This window comes from Exophiala mesophila (assembly GCF_000836275.1).
Source record: "Exophiala mesophila strain CBS 40295 unplaced genomic scaffold supercont1.1, whole genome shotgun sequence".
Classification (NCBI taxonomy): Eukaryota; Fungi; Ascomycota; class Eurotiomycetes; order Chaetothyriales; family Herpotrichiellaceae; genus Exophiala; species Exophiala mesophila.
In genome coordinates this window covers 2,424-26,492 of record NW_015622504.1, presented here as the reverse complement: position 1 = coordinate 26,492, position 24,069 = coordinate 2,424, and the positions used below count along the sequence as shown (strand labels likewise).

General features: G+C 50.6%; 8 protein-coding genes across 8 annotated transcripts; 4 read left to right on the top strand and 4 right to left on the bottom strand.

Moving 5' to 3' along the window:
* Positions 1-236: 236 nt before the first annotated feature.
* Positions 237-1,804, bottom strand: PV10_00008 (uncharacterized protein; the record flags this gene model as incomplete). The annotated part of the gene is made up of 2 exons (XM_016364029.1): positions 237-1,512; positions 1,566-1,804. The coding sequence occupies 2 exons, from the start codon at positions 1,802-1,804 to the stop codon at positions 237-239; spliced, it is 1,515 nt and encodes a 504-aa protein (XP_016227678.1).
* Positions 1,805-2,655: 851 nt separating this feature from the next.
* Positions 2,656-3,857, bottom strand: PV10_00007 (uncharacterized protein; the record flags this gene model as incomplete). Its single annotated transcript, XM_016364028.1, has 5 exons — positions 2,656-3,193; positions 3,245-3,417; positions 3,467-3,607; positions 3,655-3,729; positions 3,780-3,857. The coding sequence occupies 5 exons, from the start codon at positions 3,855-3,857 to the stop codon at positions 2,731-2,733; spliced, it is 930 nt and encodes a 309-aa protein (XP_016227677.1). The 3' UTR covers positions 2,656-2,730.
* A 1,187-nt stretch (positions 3,858-5,044) lies between these two features.
* PV10_00006 (uncharacterized protein) lies at positions 5,045-7,638 on the top strand (the record flags this gene model as incomplete). The annotated part of the gene is made up of 7 exons (XM_016364027.1): positions 5,045-5,137; positions 5,203-5,291; positions 5,346-5,506; positions 5,566-5,763; positions 5,809-6,339; positions 6,387-6,783; positions 6,831-7,638. The coding sequence occupies 7 exons, from the start codon at positions 5,045-5,047 to the stop codon at positions 7,636-7,638; spliced, it is 2,277 nt and encodes a 758-aa protein (XP_016227676.1).
* A 608-nt stretch (positions 7,639-8,246) lies between these two features.
* PV10_00005 (uncharacterized protein) lies at positions 8,247-9,527 on the top strand (the record flags this gene model as incomplete). The annotated part of the gene is made up of 2 exons (XM_016364026.1): positions 8,247-8,663; positions 8,715-9,527. 2 exons carry the CDS (start codon positions 8,247-8,249, stop codon positions 9,525-9,527), a joined length of 1,230 nt encoding a protein of 409 aa, XP_016227675.1.
* A 4,349-nt stretch (positions 9,528-13,876) lies between these two features.
* On the bottom strand, positions 13,877-15,592 carry PV10_00004 (uncharacterized protein; the record flags this gene model as incomplete). The annotated part of the gene is made up of 3 exons (XM_016364025.1): positions 13,877-14,208; positions 14,348-15,250; positions 15,313-15,592. 3 exons carry the CDS (start codon positions 15,590-15,592, stop codon positions 13,877-13,879), a joined length of 1,515 nt encoding a protein of 504 aa, XP_016227674.1.
* Positions 15,593-16,506: 914 nt separating this feature from the next.
* Positions 16,507-18,309, bottom strand: PV10_00003 (uncharacterized protein; the record flags this gene model as incomplete). The annotated part of the gene is made up of 5 exons (XM_016364024.1): positions 16,507-16,901; positions 16,962-17,323; positions 17,379-17,442; positions 17,497-18,049; positions 18,132-18,309. The coding sequence occupies 5 exons, from the start codon at positions 18,307-18,309 to the stop codon at positions 16,604-16,606; spliced, it is 1,455 nt and encodes a 484-aa protein (XP_016227673.1). The 3' UTR covers positions 16,507-16,603.
* A 668-nt stretch (positions 18,310-18,977) lies between these two features.
* On the top strand, positions 18,978-19,792 carry PV10_00002 (uncharacterized protein; the record flags this gene model as incomplete). The annotated part of the gene is made up of 4 exons (XM_016364023.1): positions 18,978-19,189; positions 19,266-19,368; positions 19,424-19,581; positions 19,645-19,792. The coding sequence occupies 4 exons, from the start codon at positions 18,978-18,980 to the stop codon at positions 19,790-19,792; spliced, it is 621 nt and encodes a 206-aa protein (XP_016227672.1).
* A 1,302-nt stretch (positions 19,793-21,094) lies between these two features.
* PV10_00001 (uncharacterized protein) lies at positions 21,095-23,130 on the top strand (the record flags this gene model as incomplete). Its single annotated transcript, XM_016364022.1, has 3 exons — positions 21,095-21,766; positions 21,875-22,759; positions 22,906-23,130. The coding sequence occupies exons 1-3, from the start codon at positions 21,140-21,142 to the stop codon at positions 23,128-23,130; spliced, it is 1,737 nt and encodes a 578-aa protein (XP_016227671.1). The 5' UTR covers positions 21,095-21,139.
* Between the last annotated feature and the right edge of the window lie 939 nt (positions 23,131-24,069).

The following is a 24,069-nucleotide window of genomic DNA, read 5'->3' as shown; positions in this document are numbered from 1 at the left end:
TCCTACAGTATTTCTCGGATTTACTAGCAATGGGAAGTGTGGTGAACTCGTAAAATGATGACTAATTTTCGCCGTTGGAACGACGTGAAAGTTAAATGATTACATAACTGTCAGCCTCGATCTCCCTTGTCCTGAAATCATTCTTAGTATTGGATTCTTAGAGATCTGCCGTTTGTCGTTCTTTTAAAAGCACGTCGTTTCTCCTAGACAACCTGTGAGACATCAACGCTAATTGCTTAGTAAACATAGCGCCATCCTCGCTCATTTCCAGAGTGAGGAGTCCAACCCTCAGCCTCATCGAGCTTCTTGTTAAGCCTCTTAGCTCTCCATGTAACTAAACCACAAATCACGCAGGTCATAAGACAGCCGAAGAGAATGAGACCGCCGCCGAGTCTGTAGTAAGGCTCCTGGTATCGAGGGAAGAAGTAGGGGCTGAACCAATGGCTCGTCTGCGAAACGCAGTTGGCGATGGCGATCAACGCAGCTTTCTTGCTTTTGGGTGCTGGCACAAGCGTAGTTTCCCAAGATAGTTGCAAATTGAGACCATTGTATGTGCCGCTGATGAGGAGGATGATACCGAAATATCGAACTCCGACGTTCAGAGTGGAGATCAGCATGGCGCAGCCAGCAGCAGCGGCGATGATTGGGCCAACAATGTGCCAGCATGACTCCTGATATCTACCAGATGTCCAAGCAAGCCCACACGCGGTCATGTAGGCAATAGCGTAGGGTGGTGCTTGAACAAGGTAGGTAGTCATCTTGTCGAAGCCAAAAGTCTTGACGATCGATGGGAAGAAATCCTTGAAACTCTGTGCCGTGATGAGGGCAAAGTGCATTCCGCAGAAGAGCCATGTAAAAGGATCTGCAACAGCAGCCTTGAGTCCGTCCCAGGTGCCCCCAACGCCCTCGTCGATGCCACCGTTTGAGACCAACACACGGTACTGTGCCATCTCTTTCTCTTCTTCACTGAGGAATTTGGTGTTATGTGGCCAATCTGGGAGGACCCAGAAGCCAACGAGAGCCACGAGTATAGATGCCATACCTTCAATGAGGAAGAACCATTGCCAACTCTTGAGTCCTGCGGTTCCTTGCATGTGTTCGAGAATACCAGCGGCGAGAAAGCCAGAGATGATATTTGAGATGGTGTTGCCAGCGTGCCAGATAGCCATGCGAGTTGGATTCTCGTGCTTGTTGTACCATGATGAGGTTATCAGTGTGATACCGGGAAAGAAAGGCGCCTCACAGAAGCCGATGACGAAGCGAACGGTACAAAATCCAGCGCCACTTGTCATGGCAGGCATGCAGATAGTCGCAATACTCCATGCAAGCATGATAATGGGCAAGAACTTGCTGGGATTGGACTTGGCGAGCCACAAGTTTCCTGGCAACTGGCCAAGGAGATATCCGACGTAGAACGTACTGATACCCGCATTCCAGACAGTATCAGACATGTTGAGATCTTCCTGAAGGCCCGCCAGACGAGCGTTGGAGACGTTGATACGATCGAGATAGCTGTGAAGTCATCAGTTGGAATTTGTCTCATGTTGTTAGGCTGGAATGCGTACTTCATCAAGAACATGAGTGTGATGCAAGGCATGAGGCGCCAGTCGATCTTCCGCAGTACTTTCTTGTCCAGCGCAGTCATCTGCTCATCGCTGAGATCTCGCAGTGTATCAAATCGATGTTGGATTTCAGCAGGGAGGAGCCAAGTTCGCTCGACCTGGTTGGTTTCGCCTTCGAGCTTCTCCTCCAACTTCTCGTCATTGCTGACAACGATCGTCTCGACAGTGCCCTTCTGAGTCATTGTTGCGAGTCTTGATTTTGATTCTGATTCTGATTCTGGTTGCTGAAACTTGTTGACGATGTCTGATCTGTGGAGGGGGGGCCCATAACTTTTATATTCTGATCTGTGCTGGAAACCGTGGTGTGAGGTAGAAAATCGGGATCCGCGGCGGGATGAAAGTCTCGTTCACTCCCTTCAAAGCCAACAGAGGGGTGCCAAGGGGCGTGCCACACCTTCCCCATGCTTAATGCGGAGGGGGTACCACCTGGGGAAGGAATATTTCGGGGGCGTGACTGGAGCCAAGGACTGCGAAAGCAGAGCCAAGGGCTGGGCGAACTCTTTTTAACAAGCAGCGGATAAGTCTTTATACCTGATGTGTGTCCATAGCCGTGGATAGATGGACTGCACCCCGGATATGGGAGCCTTTCGAATACGGTTATGATAAAATTTGCGGATTCAGCAACGGGTATGGAATTTCTATGGGAGCAGCAAGGTGTGGAGACCCGTTGTCGCAGCGGGTGCAGTCCTTGCAGTCTTTCTCCAGGCATTCTGGGTTGGATACACGGCGCACACCGCGTCAGATACGAGCAATGATACCCCGGAATACACCTAATGCCTGAGGATCTGGGAGAACGCTCAAGGGACAGCCACCAATCGTTACTAGCATCAGATGCCCTTTGTGTGCACGTGGAAATGATTAAGTGTTTGTAATATATCATTCTTAAATTCCTGGTGCTCACAGTTTCCTGGCAGCCTCGTTTGGTACTAGCCCGCCCGCCTGTATCAAACATCAATATATCCAAAACATGGCCCAGAATGCCTTGCGCAACTTTTGGGACTCCCGCCCTGCTGCTTTGCTCTATTGTTCAAGCCCAGTCTAATAACGCCAGTGAGTGCCCAGTCTAATAACGCCAGTGAGTGCAATGATCTAGGATACCTATTGATTATCATCGCGTGAGTGGACCCAATGCATCAACGATCTTCTCGTATACCGTGAAGACAATTCCACCACTGAAGACCAGTCGACCCAATCTCATGGTGCTTCCACGCCAGAAACCCCGTACTCCCAAGGTGGAGAAAATGTCGCGGATTGCATTCACAGTGCTAACCTTAGATGCACCCTGCGATCTCGTTTTGATTGTGTCAAGAGGCTGAGTGGCGTAGACGGTGATTGTCCCAGCGATTGCACCAGTTGCAAATGTGGTTATGCTGTTAGTGGGAATGTTTTGTCGCTTGGTGTATTCCCTCAGTACATTGTATGAACCCATGCGGACTGCTGATGTGGCAGACTGCTTCATCACTGTCGGAAAAATGCCTCGATATAAGCCCGCTAGGCCTTGCTCTTTTAGTATTGTCTTGAAAGCATGGACTCCGCCATTGAACCTCTTTTGACCTTTCGCGTCATCAATTCTATTGACATTAATTTGCGTCACGAACATTTGGATCATATTGTAAACTCACATTGCTGTCTTCAGACGCTCGGCAGGCGTCACAGCTACACTGGCCTCGACACAGCCGGCCACCATTCCCGCAAGTACGCCCCGCCCTGGCGATAACCGGCCGTGCTCGTCCGCGAACAAGTTTCGGACGGCATCGAAAGAGAGAAATCGAACGCCAGCTTTGAGGGTGGTTCCCTTTGTACCGTCTTAGCCGAGAGCAAAACATCCTGGCAAAGCCACTTACCACAACCAAAGTTGAACAGCCGGTGTATATTGCACCTAAACCTTCTCCACGTATCGTTTGCGTGATGAGAGAAATGGGGTTTGAAGAAGACAAGTTGGAGCCCTTTAGTTGTGCCCTCGTCTTTGCAAATTCGAAGGGATACTTCAAATCGTCAGTCTGGAACTTTCAATTCATCAAATGACATTTACTGTTGCAGCAGCCTCGACACCTCCAGCTACACCCCCAGCAAATAGTGATAGAGCAGGTGCAATATGATGTTTGGCCTGCATAATGTCAGTCCACCATGAATCGTGGTTCTCGCCACTAAACTCACCTTAGGTGCTGGTGCCGGTGCCGAAACAGCCTGCGCAGCCGGGATCGGCGACAGGAGTGGTGCCGGTGCCAATGCCATTTTGGAAACAATTTTGTCGAGTGGTCTGGATATACAGAGGTCTGTTTACTGGTACTATGAATGAAAGTACTGAGAAAGTGTTTCGCCAAAGTAGTCGTGGGGGTTTTCACAGAATTATCTTGAAATTGCCATCTGTAGCAGAACACGAGATATGGTATACAAAGGATAGACTATACCTGTCCCAGCTGGCAAGCATTGTGGAGATACTAACATGGTCGGACTGTTGTCAATAATGTTATCTGACGGGAGGCGGCCACCGCGAGGGCATCTTACAGCCACTTGCCGCGGAAGCGGTGGCATGGTCAGTATCCGCGCATACTGTCATTTTGCGGCTCGATGAAGGCCGAGAAGTTGCCGAACCAAAAGCCGCGTTCTTGTTCGGCAACTCGTGCCTATTGCCGTCGCGAGACTAATTAATCACCTGATCGGTCTGCGTAGCCAACAGTTATCCGTCCGTCGTGTATCGTCACGTGGTTCATGGCTTGCCAAGCTTTGCACCACTTCAAGCCGCTCACAGTGGTCCCTGATGTATGTCCACGGATAATAGGATTTGGCGATTATTCACGGCAGAGTTGGTATCGAATCGCATTTTAGTAGTTGAGGCATACTTGACCTAGACTCCCTATGCTTGAGCAACGGGAATCCGGACTTCGAGGGTCGTGGGCATCGTATTAGCGAAAGCGATGTCAAGCTTGATCCTACGGCTTTGGCTAGGTCTGTTTGATTGTACAGCAAATCCTTTTGAAAGAGGAAAGCTATCGAATTCGACAGCAATGACATAGGCACATCCTATACTGGCAATGAAACACGTTTTGGTTGGCCATGGCTCGCATTCTCGTTGAGAAGAGGCCATCAGTTGTAATACCCCGCAGAGATTAACACCTCGGGATTCAAGGTTTGGCTTGGCGTCTCGTCAGTTGAAAGGCTTGTCTTTAGCTCAGGCTTTCAGCTGGGGAGTTTTCAACCGATGGCTTCATCCTCCAGGCTCTCTTCGCGGGTGTCACACTTCCTTGCAGAGGACACTATCAGCCTTTGGCACCCTCATTTGGCAGTCTAGACCTGTGGGGTAGATTGCCTCCGTCGCCACTTCGAGCTTTCCCACCCCGCACATTTAGTTCTTCGCAAAGAGTTTTACCCGCGGCAAAAATCAGCTTCCTACTTCTCTCCTGCGTGGCGAGCACATCCAGATGGACGTCCCTGTTGCCCCAAAGGCTACTACTGCCAAAGGGAAGCCACGGAAACGCGTTTTCGAGGCATGCGATTTCTGCAAGCGGAGAAAGGTAGCAGCCTTCCCTAAGACCTTGGACCGAAGTATCTAGCTAAGCACAGCTTCGTTACATGCTAGATCAGGTGTACCAGTGAACGGCCGACCTGCAGTAGCTGCAAGACCTATGGGCATGATTGTGTGTACTCACAAAACGCACGTTCTGCACGGTGAGATCTTGTTACGATGTTAGAGGGAAATGACAAAGAGAACTAATGGCCTAGTGCTGAGGAGAGACAACGACGAGCGTCTTCCGGCCTGTCACAGCAAACTCAACGGCCAACGCGTCCAAAAACCGCGACGCCCGTTCCTAATGACGGATTTGAAGGGGTGGTTGCCGCGAACAGCGACATTGACCATGGAGAAGAAGAACCAGCGCAGCCAGGTGAGCTTGAGACCACCATATCTGCCTCGCCCATCGCTCTAATGGACGCTGTTGCTCAGCCTCTGCAGTAACTGATCAATCAACGCCAAACCGATCCGTGGCTCGCATTATCTTCTCAGACAATGGAGCTTCTAGCTATCATGGTCAGACCAGCGCATTGTTCGAGGAGAATGCCAATGACCGAAGGGGATCCAAAAGAGAAGTCATTCCACCAAGCTGGGTCGAGAAAGGGTTGATGGCAGAAGCCTCCTTGCAGCGTAAGACCTGTCCAAAAATTCGTAAAACTTACTCATGATCCCCAGGACAAATGGAAGTGATCAACTTTAGGGAGAACAAACTAGACTTTGATGGGGTGGAGCCCGAGCTAGGAATGCACTTACTCCGTCTGCATTGGAATCGACAGCACCACTCCTTTCTGATCACCTACCGACCAGCTTTCATGCGAGACATGGCTTGCAATGGGCCTTACTTTTCGAAAATACTACTAAATGCCATATTTTATGGATCCTCGAAATTTAGCACTCGTCTGGAAGTGCGCAAAGATCCCAATGATGTCCGCACGGCTGGCTGGAAGTTTAGACAACGAGTTAGAGAACTGCTCGGTAACGCTCTGGATGGGAGCGAGATCACCACGATTCAAGCACTGCTCGTAATGGCGAACTCACTCTTCGCCTTGGGCGATGAAAGGAGTGCAGCATGGTTATACTCGGGCTTGGCCTTTCGAATGATCATTGACCTTGGCCTGCATGCAGAGGCGGCTACGCTGTCCAGCGGTCGCAGTTTATCCCATGAAGATCTTGAGATTCGCCGGCGAGTCTTCTGGGGTGCATTCGGTGAGTCTCAACCCTGGAAGCTTAGACCCGTACTGAACTCCAATAAGTCGTGGACAAAATCATGAGTCTTTACCAAGGACGACCTGTGAGCCTGCAGGAAGCTGATACTAGTGTGCCGATTTCGTTCCTGGACAAATTTGAGGAGAACGAGAACTGGGCACCATTTGCGTACGGCTCTGATAGCAATAACGATTACGTGGGCGGACCCGCGTACAGCGTCTCTACATTTACAGCACTTTGCGAGTTGTGCAGGATCATGAATCAGATCCTCAACAATATATATGCCGAGCGAATCTTCGACCGCAGTCCTAGTGACCTAACACAAATGCTTGACGATCTTCACTCCAAGATGGAGACCTGGAATACTTCGCTCGCTTCACACCTGCAATTCGACCCATTGAGGCCTCAGGCGGTGACACCGCCACCTCACGTTTTGTCCCTTGTGTAAGCTTTCACACCTCGGGCTGACTTTTTGGTCTGACTTTCTTCAGGGCGATGTATAACGTCCTGTTAATTCTGCTTCATCGACCGTTTGTGGCCGATGGCCATCTGTTCAATACTGCACGATCAGTGTCCGTCAACTCTCTACTCACTTGCGCGACTGCTGCAACGCAAATCGTAAGATTGCTACGGATCTACGACAAAACATACTCAGTACGAAGAGCGCCCTATCTCATCTCTTACGCCACGTACGTTAGTGCTACCATTCATGTACGGATCGCTTCGAAAAGGACCTCTTCTTCGGATGCACATAGAAGCTTGACTACCTGTATTGCAGTCTTGAGTATAAACCAAGAGACAAATTGGGCAGCACGAAGGGCCAAGACGATTGTTGAGAGTTTGATGAAAAGGCTCCAAGTTGAGATTCCCAACGCAACAGCCAATCCACAGGCATGTATCCTTGGATCGGAGTCAGAGAGACAACTGCCGATACCAGAGAACTTAGCCTCGAGAGACCACTTCACCGAAGAAACCTTGCTTCCTGATGGCTTTTCACCTGGTCTTGACATAGATGCAGTCATTCAAAGCTTTGTTCCAACGAACGAAAATGGCTCAAGCATACCCTTTGCGGCTCACCCAAGTCAGCAACCGTTTGCAGACGATCCAAATAGGCAAACTGGTTTTGCAGATCACAGCGATAAGACTTTCGCAAATGGCGGGTTTCCAGCAAACCAAGTGCAAGAGAACAGCGGATGGTATGATCAGTTTGCGACACAGCCGTTCGCTTTCGATGATCTGCTGTTCGGCTTCAATGGCTCAATGCTAGACGATTTCTCAATGTCAACATATCCTTCATAAGGATTTTTGAACTCGGGCGCAGATCCCTCAAAGCCGAAATGATCCAGGAGCCTTATTATTGCCAGGGCGATGTCATACGGCTTTCGCGACGTTCCCATTTGTGAGATTTCATCGGTCATTCTCCGTGGTATACGTCACCGGGCTGGAGCCGTTCCGGTCGCAGGTCAGCATCCGCGGATAATGAATTTGTCGAGCCTAGGCCTGGGCGGCTCCCGTTTTCCGCGGATACGGAAACCGCAGTCAGGGATGAACTCACGCTTTGCTAATAGATGACAGCGCGATGAAAGTCACCCCCGGGAGTATTCTATTGCCCCAGCACAATCCCACTTGCCGGATCCGCATCATTCTCTACGGCTAAAACAAAGCCATGACTGTTGTTTATGCCGCAGTGCTCATAAACTTCCGATTACGATTATATTGGCTGGGTTTCACGATCCTCTATCACGGCTCTCAATGTGCTTAACGCAGAATCAAAGGAGGTAGCTTCAACATATTACGTATAGATGACAGTCCTTGCAGTTGTCAAAATCCCTTCTGCAATCATTTCTCCCAGGCTTAGTGCACCTAGAACTCGAGGTTTTGCACAACTTGTCACGGCAACTGGAACGATGATCACCAAGCCCGACTCTCCCCCTCCTTTCCTGGTGCAAGGGATCCGCCGAAAGCGACACGTCTTACCTGCAACATGGATGAGGGCTGGTACCTCGAAGGGCCTTTTTATCCACCGAAAGTATCTTCCGAGCCAGCAAGAATTATGGTCACCCTGGATACTGGCAGCAATGGGGTCCAGAAACGGTGACCCGCGCCAGCTCAATGGTATTGGCGGAGCCACATCGACGACGTCCAAGGTTGCGATTGTATCGCCTTCTGAAACACCTGGAATCGATGTTGAATACACCTTTGCACAAGTGGCAGTTGGAAAGCAGAAAGTAGACTATAGCGGAAACTGTGGCAATATTGCCAGTGGTGTGGGGCCTTTTGCGGTGGAAGAGGGTATTGTCAAGGCAAAGCCAGGCCAAAATTCCGTACGAAACCTTTCTGGTCTCTTTTTCGCTTGACACGCTAACCTCACCTAGATTGATGTTCGAATTTTGAACACGAACACTGGGCGTGTCCTGGTCGAGACGGTCGCTGTGGATGAGGACGGCTTGCTTCTTGAACAGGGAAATTACCAAATGGCAGGCGTTTCTGATCCAGGTGCCGAGATCAAGGTAGCCTTCGTCGACCCGGCGGGCTCTATGACTGGGAAGCTGTTCCCGACCGGACGAACCGAAGACACAATCACCGTCGAAGACCCGACGGCCTTGGAACGCCCATTCAGTGTTCAGGCTACCCTCATTGACGCCGCAAATCCATTCGTCATCGTCGACGCTCAAACATTGCCATCAACATTTGTACAAGGCTCCGAGGAATGGTTAGAGACCATTGAAGACATTCGGCGGGAAGGTGCGGTCATGATGGGACTTGCAAATAGCGTCGAAGAAGCTGCGCTGACGCGTGGAACCCCAAAAATCATGATGGTATCTTCCCCAAACACACTGGACGGCCACGGAAAGGTAGGCTCCACGCCCGATATTTCTGTCCTTTCTATGAGTATGGGTCAGATCCATCCAAGCGTTCAGCTCACTGGTGCCGTCTGTCTTGCTGGGGCGTCATGCATCGAAGGCACTGTGGCTCATAAACATTGCAGGAGTGTTGAGCTTCTCGACCGCTTTGGAGTCCAACCAACAAAGCAGGTTTCCCAATCTCCCAAGACAATAATGATCGGACATCGGAGTGGGCAGATCCCCGTAGGTGTTCATCTACAAGATCAAGGCGCCCTTGAGCGTTGCATTGTTTCGAGAACAGCGAGACGACTATTTGAGGGAAACGTCCTTTTCTACGCTTGAATCAAGAATTGAATAGTATACACTTCTTTCCTTGATCATGAGGTGGTACTTAATCAAGTAGAAGGATTAATATGCACTTCGTGTCTCCGGTTTAGCAGATTAAGCGGATGCGAAGGCTTCTTACTACACGATGCTATGATTTGAAGGCACTCAATAATCATTATAGTCTAAACTTGATGTCAGATACTTCCTATCTCCAGTTTTGGCGTAGCAGAACTTTCTAAATAGTAAATATCTATAGCTGAATTAGTGCCACCAATGAAATAGTGGGATCTCACTACACATGCCCCTTAAGGGGAGACATGAAAAGTTTAATCAAATTTAGGGACTAGTTTGCCGCTATCGGGGTCTAGAGGACAGGAGAGAGTATTTACTCCAGATATTATTTTCGTACTAGAGATAGCGTCTTAGGCTGTGAAACCAATCTCAAGGTCTTGGCCGCTAACAACACCAGTCTAGTCTTCCTTCTCGTCAATTTTTTGGTTCTACAGGTAGGTCAGTAGTACATCGACTGCACCGATGAGCAAACCCTCAAGGAGTTCAAGGCCGCCGAGGAGAAGGAGTTCCAGGTAAAGAAAGCGGCCAAGTCTACTAGGCCTAGTATTGAACGCGAGGCTAGTGGCTTAGAGGGTAAGAAGATAAGGTAGGCGCGATAGAACGTACTCCGTCAAGTAGTTGCCGGGGTTTATGTTTTTAAGAAGCAATACATATTTAGAGGGTGGTGGGTTATACATAACGAACGGGATATTATGCGTTGTTCGCTCCCACGGCAAAAAGTGCACGCATATCGGGAATTCGATGAATGGCAGTTGGCCGTTAGAGCCCTTTCGAGAGTGGTTGCATGGTTTTTGGCCCCTTCCCGCCTGTATAAATGCATTAAGTCTCTGGATATCTCCATTGGGCAATAGCAAGCCGCACGCTGACTAGGCGAGTATTTCGTCTGGTGTACATTAAATGTACAATTTCTTATAATAGGCTTGGTGGTGGAAGTTTCCCCCGTCTTGAAGCGTTATAAGTCAAAACAGTATTAAACCTTGAACTTTTCCTTCTTTGGCACCGACTCTTTTGGTGTGTATTCTCTAAAGCTCGAGCGCTCTCACCTCAAGCACATGCATGATTCGGTGACTGCTGGGCCAGATGTCGAATATATGGTGAAACGATCTTTCCGGAATGCCTACAGGGTAGATGGCATGACACGTGAACTTCAAAAGCCCCTGTCCTACTAGGCAGTGATTCAACGACATGCGAGGATTGCTATCCGGATAACCGTAGGTAAGGACACCATGGGGTAGGGGAAAGAACGTCGAGGCGGGAAAGTGTATATCCAAAATCGAGCCTTTCGATAAGGTTGACAGGCGTAACCTCAATTAAAGAGCAAAGAGGGCCAACGCGACTGCAAAGATGGCGCTGATTAGTATCTAATACATGTGTCTGCATGTTCTGGCGACAGAAGAACTCAAGAATGTGCCCTGGCCTTGATTGAATTCATATTTTACAACAACGACACCTTGATGATCGAGTTTACTCCCAGACTTAATAAACTCCGTGGCGTAATTTATCGCTACTTGATGCCAAGATGTAGCTGAACATTTGACTCCCTCCTTAGCGAACAATCCAACTCCGTTACTCACCCTTAAGTTATCGTGTCTGCATTTTTACAAGGGGTTGAAAATTAATAGGCTCGATAGAATGTAGGCTGATACTTAGCAGTTCGCATGGAAAGTCTCGGACTACTATGTGCAAGAATGTAAGTGTCCAGGAGATGCTCGGGCTAATAAACTTGGACGCTTGGTGGAATAATGCATATGCAAAAAGGTGGATAATAATGCTTTGAGCAAGCACTCCTTGTATACATTAGAATTTAGCTCAAGCAACTAGAGGGAGCGCAATCAGTCATCTCAGTTCGCTTCCCCGAAGCGATACTGCTTGTACCCCTTTCGATCTCAGGCCTCTAGAAGGCGGCTTCGTCCGCTTGCGAACATATATACCATATCTACCTTCTGTGTATCGAAGTTCCAGTGCCATTGGATCCCTTACACAGAGTGCCCTGTCGCCAGACGTGCGTGATGTTGTCCGGGTCCACTAGAACATTGATGTCCTCCAGTGGGCTGCTGGAAAGAGCGATGAAATCAGAGTCATAGCCGACAGCAATTTGTCCAGAGCGTGGTGCCTGAGCACCAAGCGTCAGCGGGCCGTTGGCGGTGGCAGCTTCGATTGCAGCCAGGGGAGACATGCCCGCATCGACAGCCAGGCTGAGTTCCAACGCGTTCTGGCCGTGGGCCGCGGGATGGCCCCGGATGCTCATTCCCAGGTCTGAACCCAGGGCCATCGTGACCCCGTACTGGATCGCTAATTGGCATGCAATTTTCAGATGCTTGCTGGCATCGATCATCTTCGTTGCTGAAACCGCGGATAAGCCACTTCGGAGGACCTCGTGCAGCGTGCGAGTGGGGACCAGAATGGCGCCTTTCTCCTTCATCATGGTAACGCATTCGAGATCCAGATATGTCCCGTGTTCGATTGTCCGGACCCCAGCCTTCAGGGCGGCCATGATTCCAGCCTTCCCATGACAATGGGCAGCGACGATCCGCTCACTGAGAGCAGCTTCGTCGACAAAGGCTTTGAGTTCCGCAGCGGAGTACTGCTGGTGCTTCGGGTCGTCGTTCTGGCTAAGGACTCCGCCACTCGCACAGATCTTGATGAACTTTGCTCCTTTCCGGGCCTGGAGCCGTACTGCCTTTGTACATTCGTCGACACCGTCGCATAGATGGCACTGCAGGCCTCCACTGCAGGAGTCCCGCCAGGTGGAGAGCGGGATGTCATGAGCATCTGCGTGGCCCCCGGTGCAGCTGATCACAGAACCGCACGAATAGATTTTGGGGCCTATGCAGTAGCCATCTTCGACAACTTGGTCGAGGAAAATTCCGTTGCCGCCGCATTCCCGAACCGAGGTGTATCCCGCATTCAAAAGTAATTCAAGGTCCCGCACGCTACGAGCCCCGGAGACAATCGGATTCAGTTTCCAAAGACCACTGACACCTTCGGCCAAACCAAGAAGGTGGACATGGCAGTCCCAGAGTCCTGGCATCAAAACGGGCACATGTGCCCTGTCGAGCGAGTTATAGCAGTCCGGGATGTCCGCCTGCGGTCCGACGTAGAGAATTGTCCTGGTGTCGTAGACAACCGCCGCATTGGAAAGAGGATCGCCACGACCCGGGATCAAGAGATCAGCATTGATGACGTGCACCGAGCCTTCGGTCGTGCCAATAGCCTTCCCGGCATCAGTTGTCATGTCGGCGTTTTGCAATGCCTTTTGGAAGTTGATCGGAGAGGTAGATGCGACAAGTTCAGGGCGGCCTTGGGTGCTCCAGTGTCCGAATATACGAATTCCAATCTGTCCTCCATCGGTTCTCGGAATTTCAATGAGGGCACATTAGATATATGTCTAGAAGTCGAGACATGTCGGTGAGGACGCCATCCACGACCGCAGGCCCAGACGAATGCTAAGCCTCACTTGGTTGTCCCCCTTAGAAGGTTATTGCACGGAGCCCCGCCCTGACCAGGTTTGTAGACACACTGGAAGGTCGTTTCGAGTTCCCCATTTGGCTCTGGGCTGTGGCTGTCAAAGCTTTGACACCCGTGGTTGGTGATGGACAAGTTTGCAGGTTAAATAAAGTTAGAGATCTAGAAGGGTGGGAAAGAATCCATCCGTTATGCACACGTTTCGGCAGAGCTTGATCCGAAATCAAGGTGTGTGGTCAGCCTGTTCTAATACATCAGTACCCTGTATGGCTGCCACTGGCTCTACGAGTGAATCCCTATCTCTTGGTGAACCGGCCGACGAACTGTTTTGCCATCACCGCTGAGATTTTCTCTTCTTCTGCTCCTATAGGGTAAGTCCCGTTGGCTGGGGAGGAAACAAAAATAAGAAGTTTCTTTGCAGTCCAATTGACTGTCTGCTTCCCATCCACACCGATGAATTGCTTTGATCTTTTACATGTTAAACCAAAAAGAAATCCTTATAAATCTACAGCCGGGTAGCTGCATCATACAGATACAACTAATCATAAGTACTAGAGGCACCAGCTGCTAAGGTTTCCTCGGGCTCCTGGCTGTCTGTCTTTGCCATAAAGATTGGCCAGGGTGTTGAAGATACAAGGATGTTGCTTCCATGCATGTACCTGACGTTAATTGGGTGTGACAATGACTCCCTATCGAGCTGTGCTCAACAGACTTCCTCCTTCATTTGGCCTTCGTTTGGCTATTCTAGCCTCCCCTCCTATTCTTGTCCACCATATCGATTTCACCTTCACAATCTCAGGTCCGTCCCTACTCAAGAATGGTATCTCTTACAATTTATATTCAAAGTTGAGGGCGCGATCGCCCGTTAGGCCATTGTCGGTCACGCCCTCGCTGAGCAATCTTTTCTTCTCCTTGTTTCTCTTGAGGAGAAGAAAATACATGCTCACCACGAGGATCACAACCATGACAGCAAATGACAAACTGATCGAGTTGCCCCGGACGAAGCGTGGCGCATCATCTCTCTGGTAGATATACGGCGAGCAAATGCCGGAGAGGTTGGCTATGGAAACAAGCGTGGGAAGAGCGACCGACCGTTTGGAATCTGGGGCAATGTTGTTGGAAAGCCAAGTTAAGAATATGCACGTGAAAGAGATTAAGCCTAGGAAATCGGTCAGTGAGCCGTCGCAGAGGAAATTGCAGGGGAAAAGAAAACGTAAAACTAGGGCCAACAGCTCAATTCCCATAAGCCTACATCCAATTTTGGGACTGGCCGTGGGCATGTGTTGTTTGGTTCTTACCAGCTGCGCATAGATACATGCCAAAATAACCGGCCGCTCTGTTGGAAGTGCCAATAGCAATGGAATAACCAACGATGGGGAGGAGCGGAAGCATGGCGAGGATGATACCGCGACGCTGGAGCCGGTCGGAGGTGTAGGCAGAGGACATAACCATGATACCGGTAAAGGCGTAGATCGGAATGGTCAGGTAGTTAGCCTGAACGGAGGTGTAACCCATACCGGCCAATATGGTGGGCAGAAAGACGGCATAACCCGTGACGGCGCAAGAGTTGGAGAAGAGGGTGACGCCGGCCAGCCAGACGAGGGGCTCGAGGCAGGCCGCTTTGAAATTAGCCCAGGTGAACAGGGCCTCGCCCTTGTAGACGATTTCGCGCTGCTTCTTGGCCATCATGGCGGATTTTTCGCGCTCGGTCAGGAACCAGGCGTCTTCAGCAGATTTGGGCAGGGCGATCCAGCAGATCATGGCGAGACCGGTAGAAACGACCCCTTCGACAATAAAAAGCCACCTCCAGGGTTCTAAGCCGTGCCTCGTGCCCGAGATCTGGATCGCGTAGGCGATGAGACCACCAAAGCCGCCCGATATGGATGACGCGATGTAAATGAACCCGACTCGCTTGGCCTGAGACTCACGTGGCCAGATGAGGGAAATGATGAAGACCAAGCAGGGGACCAAGGCCGCCTCAAATATCCCCAACAGCACACGAGTCGCGATTGCCTGGCCGTAGTTGTGGATGAAACCCGTCCCAAGAGTGACCACACCCCAGCCGAGCCCGGCGACGGCCAGGACCCGATGGATGCCAAAGTACGGCACAGCAACAACCCAAGGAATCTCAAAGAGGATGTATGTGGGCGAGAAAACCATGGCGATATCGTTGAACTGCGAGCCAGTGAGACCAATCGCCTCTGAATTTTAGTCAGCCTCCCTACCGCGGATCGGGCGTAGTAGGTGTGCATATATAACATACCTTCAAATCCCATCACCCTGGCATTCCCAATGTTGATGCGGTCGAGGGCCGCCATGATCGCAATCATCATGATCTGCGGAAGCAGAATCCAATCAAACTTGCGCAATGCACTCTTCTCGGCGACCAAGTCGGTTAATTCATCGTTGATGAGCTCGTTCTTGGCGTCCAACTCTTCGTCATTTTGCTTCTCCGAGCTCACCCGTTCAGCAGAGACGTGGACAAATGCTTCATCCGTGAGGTCAGACTTTGGAGAAGTAGTGTTACTGGTCGCCGCGGCCATGGCGTGTGCGTATGTATTTATTTGTTTGCAGAAGACAGAAAAGTAGTTTCAAGCACGTCGCACCGAGAAGTTCAAGGAGACGGGAGAAAAGGGAGCAAATAATCTCCGCTCTATGTTCTGGTCTTTTGGAGAGTTCTGGCAGTTGATGTCTGTTCTGACCCGGTTCGTGTGATCGAATTTGTACTTTGTCGATTGATATCTATGGCTCTTGGCCGTTACGATACACTCATTTATGTCACAATGATGTGTTCTAGACCTTATCGTTGACATCGCGTACGATGCCTTCTCTGTCTCTCGACTGTAATAAGGTCTCATATAAGACCTGGTGTGATTGGTGCACTGGCCGTGGAGACGCCAATAATGCCTCCACCAGATTCATAGCCCCCATTGGCCGACCCTCCCAACGAGCTCTTCCAAAGGGTTCTGGCCTGAGACTTTGTCGGCTCCAATTTCCAACGTGTCTACCTTTTCCCAAGGTCAAGGATAGTTGACAACACCGCCTTCGTCGCCTCACGTCGCGAATTGAAACTACATCCACGACAACAATTGTCCAGGCACCATCACAGCGAGATTGACTCACGCTTTTGAAAGGGGCTTAGACCCTTGCATCTTCGCCCTCCCAGCCCACATTATCTCCACAGCGATTGGGTATGCGAATCAACTTGGCGGATGGTAAGATAATTCAAGTTGTGTCCAACTTCTAGCCCCACCCTGAAAGCTGAAGTTGGATGGCAGATGGTGGTAACTATTAGCTCTTCCCCAACGCAGGGACATGTCTCGATTGTCACTCACAACTCTTATGAATGATTGAATGGATCGCCTATCTGATGAATAATTCTACCCAAAGGCCCCCATGGTGCACAATTCCCCTCACTCGATAGCATCCGAGCCAGGGGAATATTACTTTTGATTGACACGTTTCTCCTTATGCAGCCGCGCTACCGTCCCAACTATACATGCAGCTCCTGCAGCTCCTGCAGCTCCAAGGTTGACCTCCAGCTCCAGCCTCGCTTACACCTCGATCGGGATTCCGGCTTCTTGCTTGGCTAGCAGCTCGTCAATGTTCCAAGCCTTATAGACATATCCAGGTGGAACATTAGTGTTCTTGAACGGCGCACCTGTGATCAGGTGCTGGACAGCCAGCCCATAATTCTCGTATGCGTACTGCTCTGGATCATGCGCCCACAGCCAGCGGTCATATGACTCTTTGATCGCCTGCGGATTCTTCAAAACAAGGTCCCAATTGGTGTTATGGCGATTTGCCTGGTTCCTGAAGCCGACAAGCTGACAGCAAGACACTCGTTCGGCCCTGGTCGGTCCATCAGCACGTGTTGACTGCCAGAAACGCGACATGATTTCGGGGACTTACCTGAGCAGATTGTGCACCCGAAGAGCCATGGGGACGTTACTCTTCCCACCAATCTCCAAACAGCTGGCCAGGGACATGGCATCCTCAATGGCCTGGGTAGCCCCATTTCCCGAACTGGGGACAAAAGTATGGGCGGCATCCCCGAGCTGGATTACTCGACCTTTGGGAGAAGTCCACACCGATTCAGGATCACGCCAAAGGAGTTTCCAGTCCACCAGGTGATCCTCGGGGGTGGTATTGAAAACCTTGCGAAGAATTTCGGGACAAGAACCCAAGGTCGTTGCAAGGAACTGGATCGCGTCCGCTGGGGTGCATTTGGAGTGAGTCCCATACCAGGTCTCGGCCGAGTTTGCAGATGTGTCCTGTGCGTACTTCAGTTATTTTCCCACCCGAGGGTGATGGTCGCCGCCAACATACCTTGTGGGTCATGTTCCATGAAAATATGTCTGGAGTCCGGGAGATAAACAAGTGCATATCTGGCCTAAATCGCGTGTAAGTGCTCACGAACGGAGGGAAACAAGCTCAGTCCACTTACCCCACCCACATCTGGGAGTTTGACTGCCCATCAGGGAGGAGCCCAAACTTGCTGTCGACCTCCGGGTCTGCCGTAGCAAACTCTATCGGGTAAGCAGTACGATACATGGCATAGCCGCTGCTTCGCGCGCGCACTTCCTTGCGTGTGACCACTTCAAACGACTTGGTACCTATTCCGTCAGCGGCGACGACCAAGTCGGCCTCAACCCGAACGCCGTTGTCGAACTCGACAATCGCTTTGTCGTGAGTTTCGTCGTACTTGACGGCTCGATGATTATATTGGATGGACACTCCAATCTCATTCAGCTGCTTCAAGAGTACCTTTTGAAATTTGGAACGAAGATGGCGGTGAACACGGGGTGTGTTGGTGGTGCTTTCACCAACCTCGTCTGTCGTCGTGAACGACGACAACGACACCGGGCCGTAAATGTGCTCGCCATTTTGTTTGTGATAAGAGAGGCAGAAATCGTAGGATGCGGCCTCGTGCTCTTCCTTGGCAACCGGCCAATGTTCGAAGGCTTTGCATGCGCTCGGGCCAATGGAGAAAAAGTCTCCTACACGATTCATGCAGGTTAGCAATATTGCGCCGGCAGAGGTGGTAGCAGAGGTCGCAGTATGCCGCAGGGTGCCTCCCACCTTGGGTTTCCGGCTTCGAACTGCGTTCGTAGATGCGCACTTGGATGCCCTTTCGCCAGCACTCTAACGCAGTCATAATCCCGCCAACCCCACCGCCTACGATGACAGCTGTGATCCCAGTGTCGGGGTGACGCTGTACGTGCGACGTGTGAGCATCTTGACCGGAAGCGTCTCCCATGGTTGAGTGCAGGATTTCTAGTTCGTTGAGAGCAGGAGTAGGGCTTTATGGTGAGAAGAGCGACAAGCGGTGACGATGGTTTTTCGCGTCTGCCGAATGTGTCTTTGAAGAGTGGTCGTCGACTTTATAGATGTAACGCAAAGATCATATCAGGAGGGTGTAAATCTCTCCGGATCCACCAGAACTGCCTGTGCCGCGAATGGTCCCATAACCAACATATAAATGCCTCTCGCGTTTCATCATTGTACTGACATGCCACAGATCAGGAGAGGTGGGCTGTACAATTATTTCACTGACATATCGGTCATTTCAGGCTAGGTAGTAGCAGCCAAGTTACTTCTTGGGTGAAAGTTGGACAGGAGAGCAAGTAGATCCGATGGGCGATGTACTGAAATGTGGCTACCTTATGCCCAGCCAGGTCCATGCCGGATTTATTCGGGGCCACGTTCCCCACCGGTCGAGTTCCAGCCGGCCTTAGCGTTCTTCTTTCCTCGCGGCACAACCACGACAGCAACCACCAAAGAGCAGGCCATCTCCCTAAAAAGATAAGAGAATCAACTGGTGAGGTACATAAAGGCGATGGGCAGCTCATCAGGTCCGTCGTCTCTTCACCCGTGAAGCATTAAGCGCTCCAAACCCACCTCGAACTGCGTTCCCCCACCACCAGCATGGTCGACTTTGCCCCTGTACGCAGAGTACTGACCGCCAACCTACCGCTTTCGTCTTCCTGTGATGCAACGAGCAGTTCACAACCAGCAGTGGCCGTTTATTCGGAAAATTTACCCAGCCCGGACCTGAAAGAATTGCTGCAGCTAGGGGCCTCTTGCAGCAACACGAGTATCTTCGCCCACGCCAAAGTTCCGACCTCTAATGATGGATTGTATGTCGACCCATGAAATTTCCATTGGAATCTGTCGAGAGCCGAAGCGCATAGCTGACAGTTGTGACCTCTACAGCAAGAACGTGCAGCCTGAACAGGTTCCGCCACCTGGAATATACATGCCGGCTGGGGTTCATATCACTTGCACCCAGGCCGCTCCAGGCTTTAGCGCCCCTTTGGTAATGAGCGCAAGTGGCTTTGTGCTGGGTCAATGTTTTGGCTTACTGTTCGCAGCACCGAACGACGTCGACTGACTATATCTTCGTCCACAGCGGCGAGCTTACACTAATCACGCCGTCCACCGAATACGACGCTGACAAGGGCCAGGGAGAGCTTCAAGAGACAATCTGCAGGGCCGGAGATGTCATTGTGCAACGGGGAACCATGCACGGGTGAGAGAGTCTTTTAACCATTGTTCAACCAGAGATTACAGGCTGAATGACGCATCCGTTTAGATGGGCAAACAAGGGCACCGAGGTGGTCCAGTATTTTGCCGTCATGGTTGGGAGTGAGGCAGTCAGTACCGAGATCAACCGCACTGATAGTAGACATATACTGCCAGATTGGTTTCCTAGGCCGGTAGAAAGGGTCCGAGATCCCTGAACAGACTGACAGCCAACCCCCTTCTCTGTGTGAAGTAAGGTAACTTCCATTACACACGATTCTCTTTCTTCAATCAACATTTATGACATCCTCGCACATCAATCCCTGCCTAGCGATGACTCATTGAACTCCCTAGACGTCATGTAATTCGTGAGATATAGTATATCCTATTCCTCGAGGTCCTATTCCTCGAGGAGATGTTTATCACGAAGCAAGATTTATATGACGACTAAGACGACATTCCTAGGAGAGATAGTAGTCCGAGGATGCTTCTCCAACGGCATTTCGAGGACGAGGACATGATTAAAAGCCGGCAGGTAGTCCAATGATACTCTCCCTTTACCTCAGTGATAGACAAGATCGAGTCCTTGGATACTTGGGGTTCATTGGCAATGCAAATCACGTGGTTCGCACTGTACACTCCGCACCCGCGTAGTAATGCGAAGGAATAAGTTGTCTTTTTAGGTAGATAGGTACCTATCTAGGCAACGGTATTTTGTAAAGGGCGATTAGCGTTTGCAAAGGTGGCACTTGCCCGGTCGGGCAAGTGCGAAGTAATGAGTTCGCGAATAAAAGCAGCGGGGTGTAAGAGGGCTTGATTCGATCGATAGGACTAGGCGTGTATAGGCGTGAACACTCAGAGATGGCAGCTAGCCGTCTACGGTAGACATAAGGACTACGATCACCGATAACGAGGAAGTTGTGAGCAAGCAAGTGGCATGATCTTGGCAAGCCCCCTCGGCCGCCCCATATTAGCTTGTTCAGGGTTAGTCACGGGGGTTTCGGGAAGCTGTCCCGTGACAAACTCGGAGGCCGTGACAGCCGTCCTTAGGTACGTTAGGATTTTTCAAGCTGCCTGCCATGGCGGGGGCCTCTTCAATTGCCAATTCTTTCCTACACTATAGTTCCCCATGAATCCGGGTCAATCGTGACCATAAAACGTCCCATATCAGAACCTCGCAGCCTTCTCGCCCCCCCTTGCTCCGTTGCAACACCGCTGACAGATGGTCAATCGACCGCACCCAATAAACCAAGGGCCATCTAGGTTTATAAGTTTGAATGTCATATCCTTCTTAACATGGCTCGAGTGCGCTCCGGATGCACGACGTGCCGGAAAAGACACCTTAAATGTGACGGTGTGTCTCCTGTTCTTCTCACGACAACGAGCTCCACCCCTAACGAGATGATGCGTGTGTGACAGAATCGCGTCCACATTGCCGTCGTTGCACCCGATCTTCGTTGCCATGTGACTACAATGTTACTTTAGTCTGGACAGATCCAGCCTTTTCTCTCGGGAGACCTCCCAGCCGGTCGGGGGCTTCTTCCAAATCAGAGTCTTCCAGGCCCATGACCACCGGATCCAGGTTCAGCGACGGGCAGTTCCTAGACTCTAGTATTGTTATCGAGTCCCCGCCTCCGCCCTCTCCGCAGGTCTGTCGAGGCTTTCTCCATTTCACCACTAAGACCATGGACTTCTACTATCGCCACTTGATGCCCACGGGCAGCAGGACAGACACTGTGGAGGACGAAGACTCCGACATGATCAGCACCCAATCCCTCCGGATTGAATACTCAAGCCTCCACGAAGTGGATGGATTTCAAGCTTCGAACGACAAGCCAAACCCCACCAACTTTGGCACTATTTACTTTAACCCCGGCAATAGATCTGAGACCGAGAGTCTCCTAATCGACTTCTTTATCAACACCATTCAGCAGGACAAGTTGTATTTCCTGCTGGATCAGGGACAGAACCCGGTCACGTACATGTTGATGGCATCATGTACTTCTCCTACCATCTATGCTGCTATCTTGATGTTCACTGCAGACCGACTGGCGCAGTTAGACTCGAAATTCTCACATGTGGTCATGCGCTATCGCCAGCGTACCCTTAAGGCGTTGAGGGATCTGCTGATCCAATGGAACGGGAGCATGCGAGATATTCTGCTCGTTTCCATGATGCTGTGCGTAGTCGAGGTTGGCCATCCCGTGATCGTCCACATCTGCTCTTTCCATTCCTAGTCATTCCTCTTCCACCTCACTGTCGATAGCTCACCCTGGAACTAACTGACGCACATGAATCAGATCAACGAGCCGCACCCAGGGAGTTGGGTCGTCCATTTTTCCGCCTATCGCCATGCAATTCAGCAGCGCCTGGCTCGAACCACAAGACATCAAGCTGAGGATTACGGCTATAATCTGGCCTACCGGTTTTTCACCCACCATCTCATCATGGCAAAGACCATGTTCAATGTCGACGAAGCCAATGGGGGTTTCATTGCTAGCTCCAATGACGGTAGTTCTGTCGACGGCCTCCCTCCCCGGTGGACCTCGACGGAAAATTTGGCCCTCGAGATGGACAGCGACTCGCTACAGATCATCGATCCGTATTCGAATTTCAGCAACGGACTACTCCTCTTGGTCAACGAAGTTGCAGATCTCAAACGCTTACAGTCGTCGACGCACAGACTCAAACATTTGAGAGACAGACGGAAAATGGAGGCGCATCTCCAAACCAAGATGCAACAGCTCAAAGCCAGTCTCGCCAGTCTGACGCAAGTCGCCCCTGAGTGGATGAAGGAGAGTGAACCCGAATCGGTGGTGGCATTGATCGAGCAAGTAGCCGAGGCGAACCGCCTTGCAGCCTTGGTTCTTCTCCTTCATGAACCCTACTTGCCACTAAATCAGCACAATGCCGCCTCTGCGAACCAAGGTGATTCTCCTAACCATGACATTCTGGCCTCGACATCCGACAATGCGATTCCAGCTGCGTGCAGGCGAGAGGAAAAGGAGCAATACTTAAAAAACCTTCTCCAGCTTGTTGACAGCTTCATTGCCTCCACATGCCTTCTGGCCCCTAGCTGGGCACTCTGGTCAACTTTCATCGCCGGATGCTGCACAGAGAAGGAGGATAACAGGGTTACCGTCATGGGAATTTTCAATACTGCCATTAGAATGACTCAGAGATCGGTAAGTCTTCCTGGCCTTGTTGATATATTGTTATGCCAAGGAAGTAAGCCAGTAGGCCATGTCGACTAAAGGGCAAACCACCCTATGAATGACAAACAGCCTACGAATCTATTTCAGTGGACTGGCTGACGTATAGTATTTCCTAGAATATTGTCTCCGCATTTCGCGTTCTCCAAGCGGTGTGGCGCCAGCGCGATCTACAGGCCGACGTGACTGACGTTTGTGTTCGCACCATCTCACGGCGGAGGAAGCATGAGAAGGAAGCTCGTAGCGGCAAAAAGGCGCCCTCGAGTTCCTCTACACCTCCAGAATATATTTATGAATGGCAGAGCGTCATGGACATGATTGGAGAACGAATCAGCCCATTCTAAGAAGTTAGAACTAGTGTAAAAGGGCCTGGTTAGAACGATAGGACTAAACATATAATACTTAGAGATAGTAGCTAGCCGTCTTCTAATATAATAATATAGTACTATTAGCGTTAAACTCTCTACACCCCAAAGCACACAAGTACAGATACTTGGATGTGGGATGGCTGAATTGGGGAGTATTATTCAAGGCGCTCTTTACATCTCCTATCGCACAGCCCGCATCTAGACGCAATCCTTGACTCTAGCCCCTCCCTATCGTTGCACTCACCCTTTCCTTCCACCAAGAGTCACTCATTTGGCTGCATGTTAGGACCCTCACTAAGAATAGCTCTGTAATGGGACAGTTGATGCAATATAGTCTATTGAATAGTCCTCTGTAACAAGGACCCACAGCCTGAAGAGCGAATGAGTAGTCTCTACCTAAATCGGGAGGGATTAGGCTTCTTGTAAGCTTCCCCTTATCGGAAATGTATTTCCAGCTATGTTAGGTGGTACCCTTCCTTATCTCGTCCTTTCCTCACTGAGTCGCTAGAGATATCCCTTGTCCAGGCGAGAATCTATCGTCTCGTAACAGTTCTTGTCCCTCAGTGCGAGAAGGAATGATAATTCCACTTCTCGGTCCTCTCCGGGAGTGGGGCCGATGGTTTATCGATATATTCGGGCTCGATATAGAAAGATATATCACCCCCAGTGAGCTGAAGGTCAGACCAGCCGTTACCTAACCATCTCAGAAGCCGGTCATCCACGGCGTTTTCACCATAGTCGTACTCAAAGTCTTCCCATCTTGGTGATCGTAAAGTCTCGATGGCATGAAGCGTACTGCCTGGCCAGAGACCTATAACACGGTTATTCTTCCTGTACCAGGTGTGGCAATCGTCCAGGAAGACTGTCTTCTCAAAATACACTTTCGTGAACTTGACCCAGCTGCAGATTGCCCGT